The sequence below is a fragment of the Pleurodeles waltl genome, chromosome 4_2 (genome assembly GCF_031143425.1).
Source record: "Pleurodeles waltl isolate 20211129_DDA chromosome 4_2, aPleWal1.hap1.20221129, whole genome shotgun sequence".
NCBI lineage: Eukaryota > Metazoa > Chordata > Amphibia > Caudata > Salamandridae > Pleurodeles > Pleurodeles waltl.
Window position 1 is genome coordinate 348,012,143 of NC_090443.1, and position 20,512 is coordinate 348,032,654.

The 20,512-nt window shown below is 45.2% G+C and overlaps 1 protein-coding gene across 3 annotated transcripts in view; it reads left to right on the plus strand.

The window, feature by feature from the left end:
• Window positions 1–20,512, plus strand: part of ABCA4 (ATP binding cassette subfamily A member 4) — a 1,046,570-nt gene that overhangs the window by 690,405 nt on the left and 335,653 nt on the right. For all 3 annotated transcript variants that reach the window (XM_069231419.1, XM_069231421.1, XM_069231420.1), the window contains one exon: window positions 4,269–4,462. In XM_069231419.1, coding sequence (XP_069087520.1) covers window positions 4,269–4,462 — 194 coding nt within the window. The remainder of the gene's footprint in view (window positions 1–4,268; window positions 4,463–20,512) is intronic.

Here is a 20,512-nt window from a genome sequence, read left to right on the forward strand (position 1 = left end):
TCTGCCCTGCGATGCAGTTCTGATGTACGGGCCGATAGCGTGGACACTTGTGATTTCAAGGCGATCAATTCATCTTCCATAGCAGATATTCTCGAATCTGCTTCTGTGATCCAAGCAGTGGCATTGCAGAGATCCTGGCGCACTAGTGTTACGTTGACCCTGACCTCCCCAATTTTGGCTTCCACCGCTGTTTGGGACATCTGGATGGCCTGAAGAATGGTTGCCAGGTCTCCAGCGGGTAGTGGTTTCCCCCGATGCCAGTTCTCCAACATGAGTATCGCTGGGGCCCATAGTAAATTGATCCATGCACGTTTGTGCCGAGGCGGTCCATGCCGGCTTGTCCTTGCCCATTATAGCTCCCTTAATACACAGTTTCCTCAGCAGCGGATACTACCAGGCCCCAGCCAGGACCCGGCTCCCTTCAGCAAGGTTAGCTGGGTTCTTTGCTATGGGACCCCAAGCCTCGCGGAGCCCCAGTATACACTCAAGGTCTCTTTTTACAGCCCACCTTCAATGAAAGCTCACTTCCATACACTATCTCACCACGAGGCAGCAGCGCCTGGGTTAGGAGCAAGGCACGTATAGTCACTGCTGCTTCACCTGTCCACACCACTTTCCGATCTGCTGCATTCCTGTCTCCAAAGGCCGGGGGATCGCATTTCTCCAGTGCACGCTCCACGTTGCCTGAATTGATCTACTCACTCAGGTCAGTCTCTAGGTTTGTGGCCTTCTCCTGGAGTGGCCGTTTCAACCATCTCCGGCCATCTCACTACGGCGTGGCGACTCTGGCTCTTCAGCTGCGCCACCTCGTGGTCTACACTCTGCCCTTCGGTGCAGCCAACCCCAGGGGTACTCCAAGAGGGGCCAGGGCCCAGTTCCAGGACAAGCAGCGGCCCCTGGGCCCGTGCACGCACCCGACCCAGCCGCACCACTCCCAGCTGCCTCAGTCCCTGGCCGGCCCACCACCATTCTCCAGCTGCACCGCCTCCTCACCTTCTGTTTGCCCCCACTCAGTCCTCCTTTCTTGCCGGGCGGCCTCCGCACTGTCCTGGTGGCATGTGGTGGGGCTGTTCGCTTCTACCCCGGCCTCTCTAGGGCCCCAGCTCCGCCGTCGGCCGAGCATCCCAAGAGCACTTCAGAAGGGGTTGGGGGTCCAGGCCAGGTTCAGCCGCTATCTTCTTCCCGGGCCTCACGCATGCGCTCGGCCTGGCTGCCTCACTCCGGGGTCTCGCGCTGCGGCCCAGATGCCCCAGTCCCGGAATGGCCTGTCACTGCCTCTCACCTGCCCCGCCTCTTCGCCCTCCACTTGCAGCTTACCGCCTCCCGGGCTGCCTCTCTTGAGGCAGGCAGAGGGGCCACTCACTTCGCTTCTCTGTCGGGGCTCTTCGAGACCCCAGCACAGCCGTCGGCCAAGCACCCCTGTCAGTGGCGCCTGGCCACTGAGATGTCTATTTAAAGATAAAAATACACCCTATATTTATAAATTGGTATTAGATTTTTATTATGTAGTTTTTTTCATCTTATTCAGCTGTTTTGGTTCTTCTAAATGCTTTACACTTGTTTCTTTGACGAAGCCTGACTGCTCTGTGCCACAGCTACTCAGGACTGAGCTAAGGTTTTACAAATTAACCTGACTGGACCTAATAAGGAACTTTGACTTTATTACATGGTAAGGTCACGCAGCCACTATATAATAAACCATTTTCCTCACATATGTCTTAATGAAGGTTATAGTAATGTTTTCTTCATTATCACAGAATGAATTAAAAGTGAGCCATTACCATGTTCTAAAGAATGTGTCTGTAAAGCACTACCATTTCTAGGTGTTTTAATGGTGTTGCCTTTATCTGTTATGATATATTTCTGTATTTATTAATGTGGTGACACCCTGATAAAGCCAGTAGGCCTGCCCTCTGTTAACCACACCCCCTATGTGTCTATTATACGGGGGGCATCATGATGTTACAGTTCAGGGTTCGGTATGGGTGTGGACTGTTAGGAGGGTGTCACCATAGGTATTTCCACCTGTCAGCTTGTAAGTCTCCTAGGGGTACAATTGGTGACCCAGAAGAGTTTGAGACAGTTTCAACTACTCCTAGGGGTTGTTGCTTTATTCAAAGTTTCTGAGGTATGTGGTATGTGAAAAATAAAAGAAAGACTCAAGCTATTTTTAATTGAAATTGTAATGCTTTATTGAAAATGACAAAATTGATAACATTGCTTTAAATGACTTAACAAAGGTTAACAGTGAGCCATTACATGCTCTAATGAGTGCCATTATAAGGTGGTATCATTCCTAGCAGTTGTAATGGCGTTGTATTGACCTGCTAGGATATGCTCCTGCTTTTGCAAATGTGGCGACCCCCTGACAAAGCCAGCTGATCAACCGTTAATAACTAACCCCCTTATATTATGTCTATTACACATGGGAATATCATGATCCTAGGGTATAGGGCTCTCTTGGGGTGTGAACTATTAGGAGGTGTGTCACTATAGTTATTTCAACCTGCTTACTTGAAGAGGAAGGTTTTCCTCATCTCCATTATTTCCTTTTTCTCACCACGTTTCATCACCATAGATTACCCAGATTTCACCCAGCACAGACTAACTCCCAAAATATTCATGTGGCTAAACTATGTAATCTCTCTTTGCCCACTTTTGACCACCACTGAATGTCAGGGTGGAGGGAAGGGTGTTATAGGTGCATAAAAGTGCTTTTCAAGACAAACTATATGTGGAGCTAGTAGAGTTACTGATAGTGGGTGTAGAAGAAGGAATGTCTCAAGATTAGTTCAGGCCTGTACACCCCTTTGGCTTCACTGCTTGTCACTGTATTTTCCCAAATGTAAAACAGGCAAAGCACCTCTTATCTGTCACCAGTGTCCCAGTTCAAGCACCTCTTGCGGAGTGCAATAAAACAGTGATGAAATGAGTGATGTGAATGCCTCTATATTACACACTGTAAAACTATATTTAGCTGTTAGTGTTATTTGGCCAATGTTTTCACATGTAAAGAAGCTATTGTTTAATTAGACATGTTCTGTCCCATTTAAGGTGAGGTTTATTAAAGCTTTTCCTGATGACAGGTAATAACATAATTAATTTAAAGGTCGATGGTTAGATTCCAGTATATCAGAACTCTTACCTTTGAATGGAGTGTAGCTTGGATGTTGAAGATGGTGGTATTGTAAGTTAGAGATTCTGAGAAATATTTTGGGGGACGTTGAGGTGGGGTTCAATGTGCGTCACTGATGACTTTTGCCTTACATTAGATTAGACTTGGAATACTCTTATAATCTGTTATTTCTTAGTTTTTCAGGGCTGAGCAATTGGGTTTTGAGGATGGATTCTAAAGTGGTGGTTTGTTGGAGATGAAGGGTGACAGTCTTTAGGTAGGAACAATAAAATAGCGTTTGTCTCTTCGGCTGTGAGTTCTAGCTGTTGGAGAGGTCACAACATGTCTCTTTCTCGGTTGTCTTGGTAGTAGTACTGTACTGAGACATGCTTGCGTTATTAAGTGACCTCAATAATAGTGAATGAGTGAGTTAAAAACAATACTCTCATCAGTGAGGGCTTCAAGATGAATACCAGTAGGTGGCACTATTTGGCATTGTCAGTTCCCCACATATTTTAGAGATTTCTACCAGGTCTTATAAGTCATATTGATCTGCGGAACCTTAAAGACTTACCTACTTGGAAGATCAATTCCTTTATTTATATAGATCAGCTCTCTGTATTTGCACAATGTATTTTGATTTATCTTCTCTTATGTAATTCCTACTTTCCTTGTACAATTCTTTGAATTTAAAGTTAGGATAAAACCAACCATTTATTGTTGGATCAGAGATTTTCTGAAGCAGTCAGGGCTTTGGGGATGATTGTGTGGTCTACAATGTGTGTGGCGTATAAAGGTGGGAGTGTCTTTGAAGCCAAGTTATGGGAGAGACCACGAAGAAGCGGGCTGTGGTTAGTCGTCTGTAAATACCATACTTGAATCTGCCAAAAAGGAAGTCAAATATATGGGTGAGAGGAAGTGCCAATCAAAAGGTGATTGTGTGTGTGTGTGTATGTGTGTGTGGGGGGGGAGGTGTTCTTGCGTGCCTAAGAAAGAGTGACAGTGCTTCCAATCTTCTTCTTTTGGTGAATGCAGTATATTTCTGTTATGGAAATGATCAATTAAAGTTAGCAATTGTAGCAAATTAAACGTATATGTGTTTAGCATGAGAGCTTTCATGTTAGCTAATTGATTCCCTTTGTTACATATCCAGGCCGCACTATTATCCTTTCCACACATCACATGGATGAAGCAGACCTCCTAGGTGATCGGATCGCTATTATTTCACAAGGGAAGCTCTATTGCTCTGGTTCCCCTGTCTTCCTGAAGAACTGCTTTGGTACTGGTTTCTACCTCACAATGGTTCGTCGGATGAGGAACATCAAAGATCCTGGCAGAAAAGAAACAGTAAGTGCTCATGATTCATACCTCTACCCTGCTGCATTTCCTCTGTAACAAACATTGTAGCCCTATTCACTAGAGCTCTCCAACTATGTATGGCCTCTGTACATTGTATCATTCATTGGGTGCCACCAGTGTTTTGTGCTTACATCCTGCCTACTTCCATGCTATACACATTGCGAGACATATTTACATACATACTGCAAGGAAAGTGGTTTATTATGGTGTGGTTGTGTGGCCTCACCATGTGATAGAGACACGATTCTGTATCAGGTCTAGTCAGGTCCGTTTGTAAAACCTGAGCTCAGTCATGGGTGGGTGTGGCTCAGAGCGGTCCAGTATTGGCAACGGAACAGGTGTCAAGCATTAAGAATACCAACATCATTGATTAAGAAGAAAATGCAGCACCATAAAAATCCAACACCAATTTAAAAAACATAGGTTTTAATGTTATCACCTTAATGACAAAAATCCACCTGAGGGTTTTGGAGATATTTTTTTTTTATAGAAGCAATAAATAACTGCTTTTCACTTAATCAAGTAAATATTTGTAGTCTATTGTGAGCTGTGTTTTAGAGTTAGCCACAACAAGTATCTTGAAAATGGCTAAAAGGAACTTTTGCGGGGTCTAACATCGATAGAGAGCCAATCACAGGGACTAGTCAGGTCCAGTTGAACAGTTACCTTGTAGTTTAGACAGTCTCAAGTCCAGTTCCATGTCTTATGGGTGAACCACTATAGAAGTCAATGGAGTAGTCTTGATGCAAGGGATGCAGGATGCTGAAGATGCTCAAGGCAACAGAGGATACTGAGCTGCTGAGGGGTCTTCCTGGGGCCACCAAGTGGTCCACAAACTTGGGGGTGCAACTTTGGCCCCAGGAGTCAATGTCCCATGAAGTCCAGGTGACGTCCAGCACAAATCCAGTTGACACTGGTCTACCGGTCTCTGGTTATAGCAAAACCAGCAGTTCCCTTTAACTGGCAGTAACATATGTGCTGAGTGACCAAACTGCTCTCCAGTGACTCTCGGAGGTCCAGCGAACTAGGGTGCAACCTTTGAGGGTTGGGGGCTTGGTGTCCTAGGCTGCACCTTGGTGTCCAGCGGTGGTCTGCCTCCTTGGCTGTGGGATTTCACGGAGCAGGCTTCTCAGCTTTTATGGTCATGTGCCTGTAACAGGGAGCCAGCCAACTGACTCTTGAAGCCATCTTCACTGTCTGGGGCTTGTGACAGCCTTTCTTCGAGCGGGACACTACAGGCATGGTTTTTTCTTTGCCAGTCCAAGATGCAGCAGGTGCAGTCCAGCCTTTTTGCAGCCTGTCTTTCCTGGGTCCAAGGAACAACAGGTCAGTCTGTCTTTGGTCCTTTTGCCATTTCAGATGTAATCTGAGGTCTGGCTGCCAGAGGTGGCACTTTTATACCCACAGTGAGCCTAGGGGGATGTTGCGACTAATTAGCCAATGGGTTACCAGGTCCCCTCCTGAGTGATGATCACTTTCTTCGAATTGTGTCATTTAGCTACCCTAGAATGCACTATTCTGCCCACTCCCAACATAGCAGGACCCTTCTCTTGCTGTTGGAGCTCCTTAGTCCAAATCAGAGTTATAGCTACCTGGAGGCTATACGCCCCTTGACAAAACAGTTTCACTACAGCTTCTCCCCCTCTGCTGAGATGCCAGCCTTTTTGGTGAAAAAAGAGCAGTCCCTTCCATGTGTGATTACCATTTGCCCTTCAGGAGCAGCTTCTTCTTTGAAGCTCGCCTTTTGGTTTCACACACACTCTGGCCGTCCTGCCAGGAGGAGGTCACCCATCTTCCAGCAGGAGCTCCTTTGTTTCACTTCCTGAGAGCCATTTACACCTGTCCTCAGGAGGGCAAAAGGCTGTCTCGAAGACAGCTACTTGTGTGAAACCATAAACGGCTACTGGGAGCTTTGGGCAACACAGTGACAATTTTCTAAATTTGCCATGTGTGCAAAAGTTACATTAAATTCAACTTGAGCAAGAAGTCTGGTTCAGTGCACTGAATGGTTTGACACCTTGAAGTACCATGTTTAGTAGCCCCATTTGAAAGTTAGCACTGCTGAGTTGTCAGCATGTTACTCCATACTTGCTAATGGTGCTACTATCCTTTCAATAGTATAAACAACTGTCAGGACATGAAAAAACATACATCCTTCCTTTTAATATACAGCACCCTGCCTTAAGGCTTGTTAGGCCTGTCTTAGTCGTGAATTATAAATTAAAAAGGAAGGAGAAGGTTTGGGCCTTGCCATATACCTAAATGGCAAAGTCGAGTTATCAGTTTAAAATCCGCTCTACAAGTCTGCGGGGCAGTCTAGGAGACATGCTTTCCTTTGTCACACTCATGGTGGCACAATCAGTGCTACAGTCCACAAAGGACACTTAACTTACAGGCCCTAGGTACCATAGGTACACTATATTAGGGACGCATAAGTAAGTTAACTCATGCCAATTTGGGTGAAACCAATCAAATATGTACTTTTAATGGTTAGAGCACATGCACTGAGGCCTGGTCAGCAGGGCCCAGTGTGCTATAGAGGCATTACACCGGTGCCTAATAGTCAAAAAGCGGAGACAATCACCCTCCCCAGCTAATACTTCCAGGAGAAATAACTACACTTTGGCTAGTTCTCTTTGACTATTCAGCAGGAAAGATATGATATGATATGATATGATATGAACTTATAAAGCACACAAATGCTCGGAGGTGTCTTGGCACTGCAGCTATTCAGAAAGTCAGAGCAAAGGATGAGGGAATTGGCTAGGCTTTGCAGGACCTATTCAACCTCACATCCTTCTGGTAGGATCAGTCCTATAGGGAGTTGATCTATTTTAAAAATGACAGACCCCAATTCATATTGTGTCTTGAATAGGACTGTGTCTCTGTTCGTCTCTTCCCTACCCTTTACTTGGGATTGTGGGGGAATTGACCTCACCAGTCCCTACCTTAGCTAGGGAAACACCTAACTTACCCACTTTTGCCAACCAACACTTAAGTAACCCCACCATGATAGCAAGGTCAGGGGGCCATCTTGCCTCCCAGGACGGGGCCTAAATCCCCATGACAGGGCTAGGGCTGTTCCAAAAACAAGCAACCAGCAGAGGCCACTGACAGCTGTCTGTGCCCAGAACCACCCCCCCTACTGACATGTGTAGGTGTTATTTGAGGGTTAGCTGTGGATCCCACTTTCAGCCTTGGAGTTGGAAAGGACTCAATCCACAGCTCCTTGTGTTCTGATTAGCTCTCTGGTTCCTCTGCGTGGGAGCACCCTCTTTTGGCAGCACCCTCTTTCCACTCTTTCAGTGCAGTGGGGCTGAAGAGCTGCCTGGCAGTTCAGCACTTCTAGAGCTGAGATACAGTCTCCTTTAATGACGGTGGTGGCCTCACCAGTGCTAACATTGGAGTCCTCTCCTTCCTGAGTAAGTTGCCCCTGCATCTCTGGCCTCATCTTTACAAGTGGTCTCCTCCTCCTAATGTTTCCTCTCTCTGGGGTCTCTGTCTCATCTTTGAGTTGTAGTGTGCCCTGTATTACCGCACTCTGGGCTCTGCTGTCACATCTAGGAGCTCAATGCCTAGGATACAGTCTAAGGGCAAGTAAGGACTGACTACAGTCCTACTCGGGATAAGTATACCTTTCATCTCTACAGATACCAAAGCCACAGGGAGGATATTGGCTTGCCCAGGGGCTTTCCTTACCTATACAACCTCAGCTGGCAAAAACTGGTCTGGGGAAACTAGACTGTCCACCACCATGTTGTGACTGGCACCTGTATCCCTCAAAGAAGTGGTTGTGGTCCTTTTGATTGTGATGTCATGGAAGAGACTACTACCATCCTCAGGGATCATCATCTTACCATCTGGCCCCACCGCCCAGCTGAAAGCTACTAGAATCTCATCATCTGAGGATTCCTCTCCAAAAGCTACATTAGTCATTCCAGTGCTAACCATCATCTTGGGGCATGAAGCATCTCCTCTTTTGTGCCCTAGATTCAGGCAAACAAAACAGTTGCCCTTCTCAAAAGGAAAGGCTTCTTTACCCATGGGTCCCCCAGATTCTGCTTGCTAGAAATATGTTGGGCCTTTATTCTCTCCTGAGGGTTCTGGAGACCTGAGAAGGTCTCCTTTGTTGACTTGCTACCCAATCCCTTAATTTCTGTGATCCTCACCCCACCTTTGTGCGATCACCCCCTTGGGATTTCTTGGGTACTATTTTATAGACCCACTCATCTGCCACCTTCCCCAACTCTCTGGGGCTGGATAGCTTTGAGTCTGCCAGCAGCTGGTGGAACTTCTCTGTAGGACAATTAACTAAAATATGGTCTTTCGCTACCAAATTAGAGTCCTTCATACATGTCTGCTTCGTTAGCCTTTATCCATCCATATAGTGCCTTTACTGAAGCATCAACAAAGCCCACTCACGTCTTCTGTGCTCTGTTTTGCGTCTTTCTAAACTTTTGTCTGCACTCCTTTGGGTGAGCCCAAACAACTAACACAAGTGCTGCCTTCATATGTGGGTAATATTCTAAAACCTCATCCTTGAGGATCAGAGGCTATCTCATGCTGCCACTGGTACTAGCTCCCACAGTAAGGACCCCCTGAGTTTTGGCATTCACCTTCTTCATCCTAAGAGCTCTCCCAGAGGATGCCAGTCATATATCTATGTCATCCCCCTTGGCAAACTTAGACACTATTTCTTTGGGCAGCCTTGGATCATGGGCACTCGCTGCAGGTACCTCAGTCACTTTATTGCTGGCACCTTTATCTTTGGGCCTCATGCCCAATCCGTCTCTTCTCTCATCAGGGGTGAGTCTCTTTTCCTCATAGGCAAGTTCCCTTTCCTACACGTCCAGGGCTTCCATCTGAGCTTGTGAAGAATGTCTGCTGCTGGCTGAACTCCTCTCACTGCCAGCTCTGAAGGGCACCCTAGCATGAGTGTCGGGCCAGAATTTCGTGATCTTCCCATCATCATCGATGGCCATTCTGTCATTCTCCTCTTCCCTATTGTCTTAGCTAATTTCGCTTTCCAGGAGTCCTTTGGATGTGAGGGCCTTCTCGAGATTCTCTTTCTTTGCTGAAGAGCCCAGGTTAATCTTTCTGTCCTTACATACACAAAGCCTTTAACTCATCTTTAACACTTTGATTTTAAGTGTGGATAGAGTAGCCGAATCAATTTCCATGCCTCCTGAACATTTAAACTACTCTTGGAATCTTCGCAAAACTTTTCAAACTTTTCCTAAACTTTTTCAAAAATTTTAAAAAGTTCAGTAAGGTTTGGAAATAGTACTTTTATGACTTCAAAACCTGACCCAACTCAGACAATATGATTGCCCATCACAAATCCTTCATGTTAGGTGTTGATTTGGCAGATATTTGAGTTTTCTAACTTATTAACTGCATGGCACTGAGAAACAAGTTCTTACTCCCACCTGTAGGCACCTTGGTGAGGAAAGTGGTCTATTATATGGTGTGGCTGAGTGACCTCAATGTGTAATAAAGAAACAATTCCATATCAGGTCTATTCAGGTTCATTTCTAAAACCTTTGCTCGGTCCTGGGTAGCTGTGGCTTAGAGCAGTCAGACTTTATAAAAGGAATAGGTGTAAAGCATTAGGAAGTATCACCGTAACTGAATAGGAAGAACACACAACACATTAAAAATCCAACATTAATTTACATAAATAGGTCATACATCTATCTTTAAATAGACACCTCAATGACAACAATGCACAAGAGGGTTCTGGAGATATGAATGTGTAAAAAAACAAGAAATCACTGCTTTTCATTGAATGCAAGAAATCTTTGTAATCTACCACAGCTCAGGGTTTAGGGTAGCCACAACAAGTAACTTGAGAGCAGCTATAATAGTTATCTTATGGGGCCCTACTCAATAGAGAGCCAGTCTCAGGGACCAGTCAGGTAAAGTTGAAAACTTCTATCACAGTTTAAGCAGTCTCCAGTCCAATTTCAGGCCCTATGGGTGAACCACCATAGACCTCAATGGAGTGGTCCTCATTCAAGAGATGCAGGATGCTGAAGATTCTCATGATGCTGAGCCAATGTTGCAGGTCTTCCTGTGGCCATGAACATGAAGAAGCAACTTATACCTCATGGGCGATGTCCCACGAAGTCCTGCATTATACCAGTCGCCACTGGTCTCCAGTTACAGCGAAGTCTGCAGTTCCCTTCAGCTGGCAATAACTTTCATGCTGTGTGACCAAACTACACTCCGATGAATCTTACGGGTCAGTGGACTCAGGTGCAACCTTTGAGGGTCAGGACTCAGTTTCTTAGGCTGCACCTCGGAGTCCTGCGTCAGTCAGGCTTCTTGGTGCTGAAGGAGCAGGCTTCTCAGCTTTTATCGCTCTGTGGCTGTAAAAGGGAGTCAGCCAACTGGCACCTAAAGTCATCTTCCCTGACTAGGGCTTGGGGACAGCTTTTCCTCAAGCCGAACACCACAGGCACAGTCCTTTATCTGCCAACCCAAGATGCAGCAGGTGCATTCCAGATTTCAATGCAGCCTCTCTTTCCTGGATCTGGGGAACACGAGGTCAGTCCTTCTTTGGTGCCCTCTCCAATTCAGACATGACCAGAGGTGCCACTTTTATGCCCAGTAAGAACCTAGGGGCATGTGACAACTAACTAGCCACTGGGTTACCAGGTCCCCTCCACCAAACAACTTCTTGCATTGTGTGTCATCTAGCTAGCCCAGAATGCACTATTCTGCCCACTCCCAACGTGGCATGACCCTTTTCATTCTCTGTGGAGGCCTCTAGTCCATCCCAGAAGTGTGGCTACTGGGGGGCTACATTCACCCTGAAAAAACAGTTTGACAACGGCTTATCCCTCTCTGCTCGAGATGCCAGCCTGTCTGCTAAAACAAAAGAGCATTCCCTTTCATGTGTAATGACCATTTGTCCTTAAAAGGCGGCTCCCTCTGTGATGCTTACATTTTTTATCCTCAAACCCACTCTGGCTATCCTGCCAGCAGGAGGCCACACCTTTCTCCCCTCAGCAGAGTCTTTGTTTCCCTTCATGAGAGTCATTCACATCTCTCTCCAGGAGGTAGAAGGCTGTCAGGAGGACAGCAACTTGTGTTCAACTGAAACAGCTACTGAGAACTTTGATCAACAAAGTGGCAACTTTCTAAAGTTACCGCCTGTGCAAAAGGTACAAATAAATTTGACTTGAGTAACACAAAGGGTTTAATGCAATAATTCATTTGATATATTGTTGTACCATATTTAGTATTCCCATTTAGAAGTTAGCTGAGTTGTCAGCAAGTAACTTCATACTCACCAATTGGGATACTACCCTTTCCACAGTCAAAACAACAATTTTGATTTTTTTACTGTCAAGTTTTGTAAAAACACAACTTTCTTCTTAATATCAACTTTGGCCAGATCCATTTGGAGAGTGAGTGTTATTTTCAACACAATCCCACTTGTGAGGTCATTGTCCTTTTGTTTAATATCTAACACTGTTATGTTTCAATGGTGTATGGTTTTCCACTTCACTCCCAGGGTCAAGATCTACTATGCTTTAGTGTAGGTGATCCCAATATGCTGAGTGATTGCTGCATGATATGAATGTGCTCAAACAATAGCATTGATCAACTTTAGTATTCTCATACAGAGCAGGCAAGGGCTGCTGGGTGTCAGCCATGGGGTCTGGGGTCTTTGCCTCTGGTTTCCTGAAGTCCAACACACTTGGCTGTCAGGGTAATGAGGGCAAGCAGTACAAGGAATCTCGGTGCAGGTTCGCAGTCAACAGGGTGCAGGAAAGACAGAGTCAGTATCGTTTTCTGGTTTTCCTCTTTCTAGGTCCCTTAAGCAGGCAAAGGTTACTTGTGTCTTATCTTGATTACGTACGGAGGCCCGGAAACCCACAGGCACACACGGGTCAATTCTGAGAACATGCCAATGGCAGTCTCCTTCTCCTAGCCTGATCCTCTCTTTGGAATCGGCGGCTGGGCTTCTCTTCCATGGGCAGATAACTTCTGTCAGACAATCCGCTTCAGGAGGAATGCAGATTCCCAGGTCTCAAGAGGCCCACAGCTCTTCAGTACAATGCACAACTTGAGCACAGCTCTTCAATACAATGCACAACTTGAGGAAATGTCTCCTCACCTCTGAGACTGTCTATCAGCAATAACACCCCTGGATCATGGCAGATGTGGAGTACTCTTTGGAGTAGCCCCATCCTAGGTTAGCCAAGAAACGTGAATTTGGAACTAAGTGGAACAGTTTGGGCCCCACTTTAATATACATATTTCCAAGCAGGGGATGTGAATTTACTGTCTAATGTCCAGGAACTAGTTTGGGTGTTTTAATTTCAAATTTCATTTTTGGGCTGCCAGCAAACAAAGTCTTAGTCGAAGGTGATGATTCTCCCAATAGTTAGTAATGAGGCTGGCTCCAAGCAAACTTGAGCAACTTAAGTGTGAAGCTCTGTATGGGGTATCATCAGTCTTCTTGGATTTGGCCACTCAAGAGAAAGAGAAAAGAACCAGGCTGCCCAGAAATTTCTCTCCCTCTAACAACTAAATCTGCTGACTCACCCCATCCTCCTACCATCGACCAAATGGTAGTGCCCATGAAGAACTAATCGTCAATCTTCTATTTAGCAGGTTACCAGAAGATTTCTGAATGAAACGACATTGCCACTCCTTCGCACACCCAATCAAGCTCAGGAATCCAGCCAATACACTTCCATCGGCTGGGAGACTGTATGGCAACATCGATCTTTTGCCATGCCAATCCATGGACAATCCAAAATAGATTTTCCTGGCTTCAGCATTTATATACTTTCAAACAATATCGAGTCCTGCTATGATTCACCGTACATGCATATGCACTTAACACACACACAGGGAGGCCATCGCAGGGTCTGGACATGATTTGGGAAAAAAACTTTACACGAACGGTCCTGTAGGCAGCACACTCTCTCTGCCCAATACAATGGATTCATAATGGTATTCTGCCATCACCGCTCAGAGTACATGTCACAATTGACACATACAATGATCTCTTGTCTGCTAGAGATATTGTTTTGGCATCCCATGTTACCTCAAGACCCGGATCCTCGGTTTTGTGGTCAATTTCACACCTAGGCCTCAGTGTGCTCATCGGATTTCAAGTGTACACGAGCCAAAAGAAAACCAGAATATTAGTTTTACATGCCGCCAGGTATATTTAGGGCAGGAGTGCCACATAAGTTACCATGCAGGAGATATTTATGTCCCAATAAGTGTACTAAAGGATGTTTGTACCAAAAGTTAGCATGTGCACAGAGCTGAAAGGCTTTGAGTAATTTGGTGCCAACCCCTAATAATTCATGCAGAGTGGTGTAATATGGTGAAACAGTGTATAATACCCTATGATTTCAGGCAAAGCCAGACCAACTAAAGTCTCACAAAATAGTAAAATGTCCAAGAAATATCTTGATGTAGAGATTTCTACTGCAGGGAGTACCTTGAGTACACTTTTGTGTCGTCATGCAATGCTAAACTGGGTTTACCATCATGCTAAGACAGTATTTTCTGCACGAGTATAGCCAATGAAATAGCCAGCGAATAGTAAACATGGTGCTGTATTGTTTCTTGTTGTTCATGCAACACAGTGCTGCATTTTTAAAAGCAGCATTGCTTTATGCTACTCTCTCTACTGTATATCTTGGCCAAAATATGAACCATGGCCAAATGCTCAGTTTGACAAGCATCATCAAGAGCTAATCTGTGCCACCTAGTATAACCAAAAGTAAAGAATAATTTTACATTTGCGGATAAGAGATCTAGCTTTGTATATTCTGGATTGTGGAGGAAGATATCTACCACTTATTAACTGTCTGTTCTGGTGAGATATACTTCTCCTGAAACATTGAATCCTTGTGAGGTGGCACATGTTTTCGAAATTAGCCCTTTAAAAAAAACAGGGTAATGTTGTGTGTTGTAATTTTTGAGAACACGCCTCACCCCACTCTCTTTTTGAAAACTCTACACCCTTTTAAGGAAGGCTGTTCTATAGGCATCTGGCTTAGTTTAGGCAGAGAGCAGCCCCCGATTGCTTCACTTGGGGCTTACAAGACCCAAAACTAATTCAGAGATGTTGCTTATGAAAGGATTCGAGTTATACAGTTATCTTCAGATCTGGCAACCATCTCCAAGGCAAATGTGCGCTCTTATGCAGATAAAAAAGTTCTTTGGAGATGAATTATCAAGCTTAATGGTGAGAGCTAGACGCTCTGGGCACTATATTCAAGGTCAACAGATTAACTGCATACCTTATCTGTAATGACAGTGTAACTACTGCTAGAGATTTAAGGCAGCTGTGAATCCAGATATAGGCTATGTATTATTAAACTTCATCAGAAGCCAACTTCAAAAGTTGACCCAATGTGTCGACTATTGAGAATAAATAAGGGTGCACAAAATTATCATTCTACCAGGAGTTTTTTTTTTTATGTGACAAACTCCATTTTACAAAGTTGCTAAATATGTATTCTTTACAAAACGTGGCCAACTAGTAAAAACAATTCTTGGAGACAATTTTCCTTTCAATTTTTATTGTATGAGAATCCTCATTTTTGTGAACAAATTGTGAGATTTTATTCTGCCCATTTTTGTGAATTTGGCAAACTTTAAAACAGTAAGGGGCTGATTTAAGAGCTCCTAGCATTTTTTTACGCTAATGTGGCCTAACGAGGCCAAAATCGTTGCGCAAAATTTACAAAGTGGTGCAGGGCATGCATTGTGCCACTTTGCAACCCTTTGCACTACATTATGTTTGTGCCAGGCGTAATGTATGCAAAGGGGGTGTTCCCTTGTTAGGGGGACTGAAAAAATGGTGTGAAGAAATCTAAGAGATTCCTTTGCTTCAGTTTTTTCGGCACTTTTAACGTCTGCTCAGAGCATGTGTTAAAAGGAGGCACACAATGGGCTTTGCAGGATTAGCGTCAACATTTTTGACGCTAGTCCTGCAAAACTCCAAACTAGCATAAAAAATGTTAACGCTAGTTTCCCTTACTACTGCCATGGTGTGCCATATCTTAGATACAGCGCACACATGGTGACATTAGGGGAGCGCTAAGAGGCACAAGAAAAGTGGTGCTGCAATGGCTGCAGCGCCACTTTCCTTAAATCAGCCCCTAAATTATTGAAGCCACTTCGCCAACCACTAAAACTGGTGAACTATGCTATTATCAAATTTCAGTCCACTAAGCTGGAAGGATATCTATTCAAGAAGATCACCTCCACATTTTCTATCGGAAGGGCCGCCATTGTGATATATTTATGTAGGTATGTGTACATTGGCACTTTATAGCAGCAACCTACCTAGGCACCTAAGCGGAATGCAGTATGTAGCAGAGTGAGAATGGGGCAATTCAGAATAGTGCTCCTGGGAGGGGGTTCTCTTCCAGTTCCCTTCAGGGTAAGGGAGGAGCGTTGTTGTCCTTTATCAGTTATGTTTGACATGTAATTAAAAGGGTGACAGTAACGGCCAGTGGTAAATGTACATGGTCACTAACTGATAAAAACAGGAGTAGAACTGGAGGATTGTATTCCAGCAATTCCATCACCACTTCGTGAAATTATTTAAGAGGAAGTCTGGCGGCAGAGTGAGGAAATAAAAAGAAATGCAAGAATGATTGGTGGAATTGCCACTGAATTACAGAATCCTCTACAGCAGAGATGGACTTGTCTTGCTTGGATTTCAGAGGGACTTCAACACTGCTCAACCCGCATGACTCGTAGGTAAGCCTATGAGCCCTAAAGGGTGGTGCTGTTGGTCTGGGTGTCCCGTGGTGGTCTGGTTTGGAAGTGGATCATCAATGTGAGACCAAGAGGGGATTTTAGAATTCGGCGGAATGGGAGCTCCCGCCCCAACTAAACTTTGCTGCCCCCTCCCACCTTGCTTAGATGAATGTGTACCTGCAGCTTTCCAGGGGAGTTGTCTTACCTGACTCTGCCTTTGGAAACCATTGACCCAGCCACCTGTAAGTCGTAGGAAAATCGCTGATTTTTACCTAGTGCAAGAGAGGGCCCTAGTACGAGATAAATTACAGCTGTCTACTTGTAATTCATTATATTTGCATGTTGAGAGACAGGACTGTGATCATGCTAAGGCTTAAAGTAGAGCGTACACATATACAGTTTTTTTTCCCATCATCCTGAACCGGGTTTTGGCATTAGGAGCTAGCTGATTTTACTTCTCTCAACTACTAATCACTATTTACAAATTGTAATTGCATGGGTTTTGTTAAACTGGCGCTGTTACTAGGAGCCATAGCTAACTGCAAAACCAACCCTTAAGAGTAGAAACAGCAGGTGGTTGAGCCGACCTCCTCAGGATCTAGAATGATGAACCCGGACCAGCGCTTCCCCTACGTTCTGCCGGATTCTGGGCAAGATTGAAGGTAACAAGCATTTGCAAAGCCAATAGGTCTCACCTATGCAAGAGGTATTGGCTTTGTAAATGTGAGTTAGATATGTTGTACAACAGCGTTGCTGTTGTTCAGCATGACTAAAATTTTGTGGCATAGAGAAGAGTGGTGTGGAGTGTCATAGAGTTGAATGGTGACGATTGGAGCAGAGTAATATGGAGAGGAGTGGCAGAGAGTGTCTTGCATTGGAGTGGCATTGTGTGGAGTCACGTAGAGTGGCATACGGTGGAGTAATGTAGGGTAGAGCGGACTGGTGCTGTAGAGTGCATTGGCCTAAAGTGTTGCAGAGTGTAGTGGTGTAGAGTGCAGTGGCATTGAATTCAGTGGCTTGCAATGCACCATCATGGAGTGGAGTGGCGCAGATTAGAGTGGCACAGATTAGAGTGGCGTCGATTATAGTGGTATTGATTAGTTTGGTGATTGCTGTAGAGTGCGGTGGCGTAGAGTGCAGTGCCATAGAGTAGAGTGGTGCAGAATGGAGTGGCATAGATTTGAGTGATACAGAGGGCAGTAGTGCAGAGTAGAGTTGAGTGGCATAGACTGCAGTGCATAGAGTGTTGCAGAGTAGATTAGCATAGAGTGGTGCACAGTACAGTATAGAGCCATACGGAGCAGTGACAAAGAGTGCAGTGGCATAGAGTGGAGTGATATGGGGTAGAGTAGAGAGACGTAACATGAAGTGGAGTAGCGTGGAGTGGTGCAGAGTGCAGTGGCATGGAGTGGTGAAGAGTAGAGTGCAGTGGCGTAGAATGGAGTATTCATGGTGTGGTAGCACACTGCCATTACAGACAACACATTTTCAATTGAAATGACATTACATTTGCACAGACTTGCAGTTTTACTAACAAAACTATACATTGCATAGAGGAGAATGTGTGGAAATTGCATCACCTAGTTTAATGATTTGTTTTGATCATATTAAAGTATTTGTTTCCAACACGCTTCAGAAATAACAAAAATGTGCATCATTTGTGTGTTCATAATTCTGATATATTCTGAAATACTTACACAGTTCATTTAAATGTTGTGTGCTAGAAGAAAACACTTTTGTAGCCCCACTATCCATCAAGATTATCACATACATCCTCTAACTTTGAAGTCAGAGAAAGAAAGGTAAACAAGTACCCTTGGAATATAGTGCCTGGTATTTGACCTCGTCTTTGAAGGCACAGCAAATGTGACAAGATAAGAACAAGATTTACAGCCTTTTACAGAAAGAAGTGACTTGGAAGGATTCCGAAATAAGGTTTTGGCAAGGGAAGGACCGAACTCAAGCTGGCCATCCTAAAGCAAATATAGCCAGCAATTGAAAAGCAAGGAAATGTGAGTTACAAACCACAGAGCCAATAACAAGCAACAGGCAGAATGCATTCCTAGATCAACTTTCTGAATGTCCCCAAGATGCATTTAGCAGACAGCTCAGCTATCTGATAAGCTGCCACCTAGAAAGGCCACCGGTTCACCCACAGCTTGGCAGTAACTGTCCTGATGGGACTAAATGGAGGGAATGCCTCTTCAAGCACAGGGCAGCAGAGGAGCTAATACAACTGTACGGACATACACCGCACTGTTCTGGTGCCTGTCAAACTGAGAGAAGCCTGTTCTTGGGCTCATTTGTTGAACCCCAGCATCACTGACTTCAATGTGCCCAGTTTTTGTTATTTGACCACCAGCTTCCAAAGCTCTCAACTTTCCCAATCCATGCATGAGTGGATTGTCAATTCCTGGTATTTTTGCTTGGCATTATGGGATTTGTAGTCCTGACTTTATGATGGAATAGCAAGGACTGCAAGTCACAGACTGCAGAGCGGGAAGCCTGAACTGAATAATTTGCTCACACATATATGGACCTGGGAATCTTTAAAGATCTTTCATGTGTTCCACACACACGCACAGCACTTAGGCGGTCATTCTGACCGCGGCGGGCGGCGGTTGCCGCCCGCCATGCGGTCCCCGCCGAATGACCGCCCCGCGGTCAAAAGACCGCGGCGGCCATTCCAACTTTCCCGCTGGGCCGGCGGGCGACCGCCAAAAGGCCGCCCGCCGGCCCAGCGGGAAAGCCCCTGCAACAAGGAAGCCGGCTCCGAATGGAGCCGGCGGAGTTGCAGGGGTGCGACGGGTGCAGTGGCACCCGTCGCGATTTTCACTGTCTGCTAAGCAGACAGTGAAAATCTTTGTGGGGCCCTGTTAGGTGGCCCCTGCACTGCCCATGCCAGCGGCATGGGCAGTGCAGGGGCCCCCAGGGGCCCCACGACACCCGTTCCCGCCATCCTGGTTCTGGCGGTGAAAACCGCCAGAAACAGGGTGGCGGGAAGGGGGTCGGAATCCCCATGGCGGCGCTGCAAGCAGCGCCGCCATGGAGGATTCCCTGGGCCAGGGGAAAACCGGCGGGAAACCGCCGGTTCCCCTTTTCTGACCGCGGCTTTACCGCCGCGGTCAGAATAGCCCTGGAAGCACCGCCAGCCTGTTGGCGGTGCTTCCGCGGTCCCCGGCCCTGGCGGTCATGGACCGCCAGGGTCAGAATGACCCCCTTAGTCTCGCACATCCGTTATCTCCTAGGCTCTTTAGAAGCCCCATACCTAAAATACTAGAAGAGGGTAATTGTTGAGTGAACAAAGCACCCATATGGTTATAGATCCAGATTAGGATGCCCTGAGATCCTAATGCACTTAAAAAAGACATTTAATACCAGTAGCGCAAAGCAGTGTTGAACTGGCCTATAGAGTAATCAGGCAGTTACTGATGGGTTGTTCTGAAAGTTCAGTGTGTGTCATGTTTTTGTCTGTTTGTGGGCCTGTTTTATGGTCTGGTGGGCCGGCCAGTTTTATTGTTAACTTCCCTGATATTGTCATACACATTGCTTGCAGCAAGCACAAATGCATGTTGTCTCTGCTGCAATAAAAACTGTTATACAAAGTGCCTTTGCACTTTAAACTTTAAAAACTGCCCTGATTTGCAAATGTGGGCCCTCTCCATTCTGCATAACAACATCAAAATATCGTAAAAGTCCATGTTACACACACTGCAAAAAATGCATGAAAACTTGTCAATGTCCCAGCACGTAATATGCTGATTGATTAGTCTGGTGACAGTTATTTACATTGAAAGTACTGATCCAAAGCTCACACTAAATCTTCCTATGGATTGCACCCAGCACTAACCACCATGAAAAACAGGTTTGGTGCTAGAAAGGTGAATTATTTAAATTTCTAGAGATATTATCCCTGCTACTAAAACTTTACCAAGTGTCATGTGTACATATATTCAATACGTTTTTTTAAAAAATCTCTGTTATTCCATTTTGACTCATCCATCCTTTCTCTGACCTGTCTTAAACCTTTCCATCTACTATCAGCTCCCAAACATCCTTATCAAACATCTCTTTTCTTTTTAGCCAATTAACCAACTAACAGGTGTGAATGTCCACTGCTTCCTATGACAACTTCCCTTTTCTAATCTATTCCCATTATTCTATCCCTACTGATAATATTGCTAAAAATGCAAGAAACTCAAGAGCACAAACTTACCAGACCAATCCACAAGGAAAAAAGAAGCCACATCTTACTACTAACTATTTAACTCTAGTTTTGGGTTACGG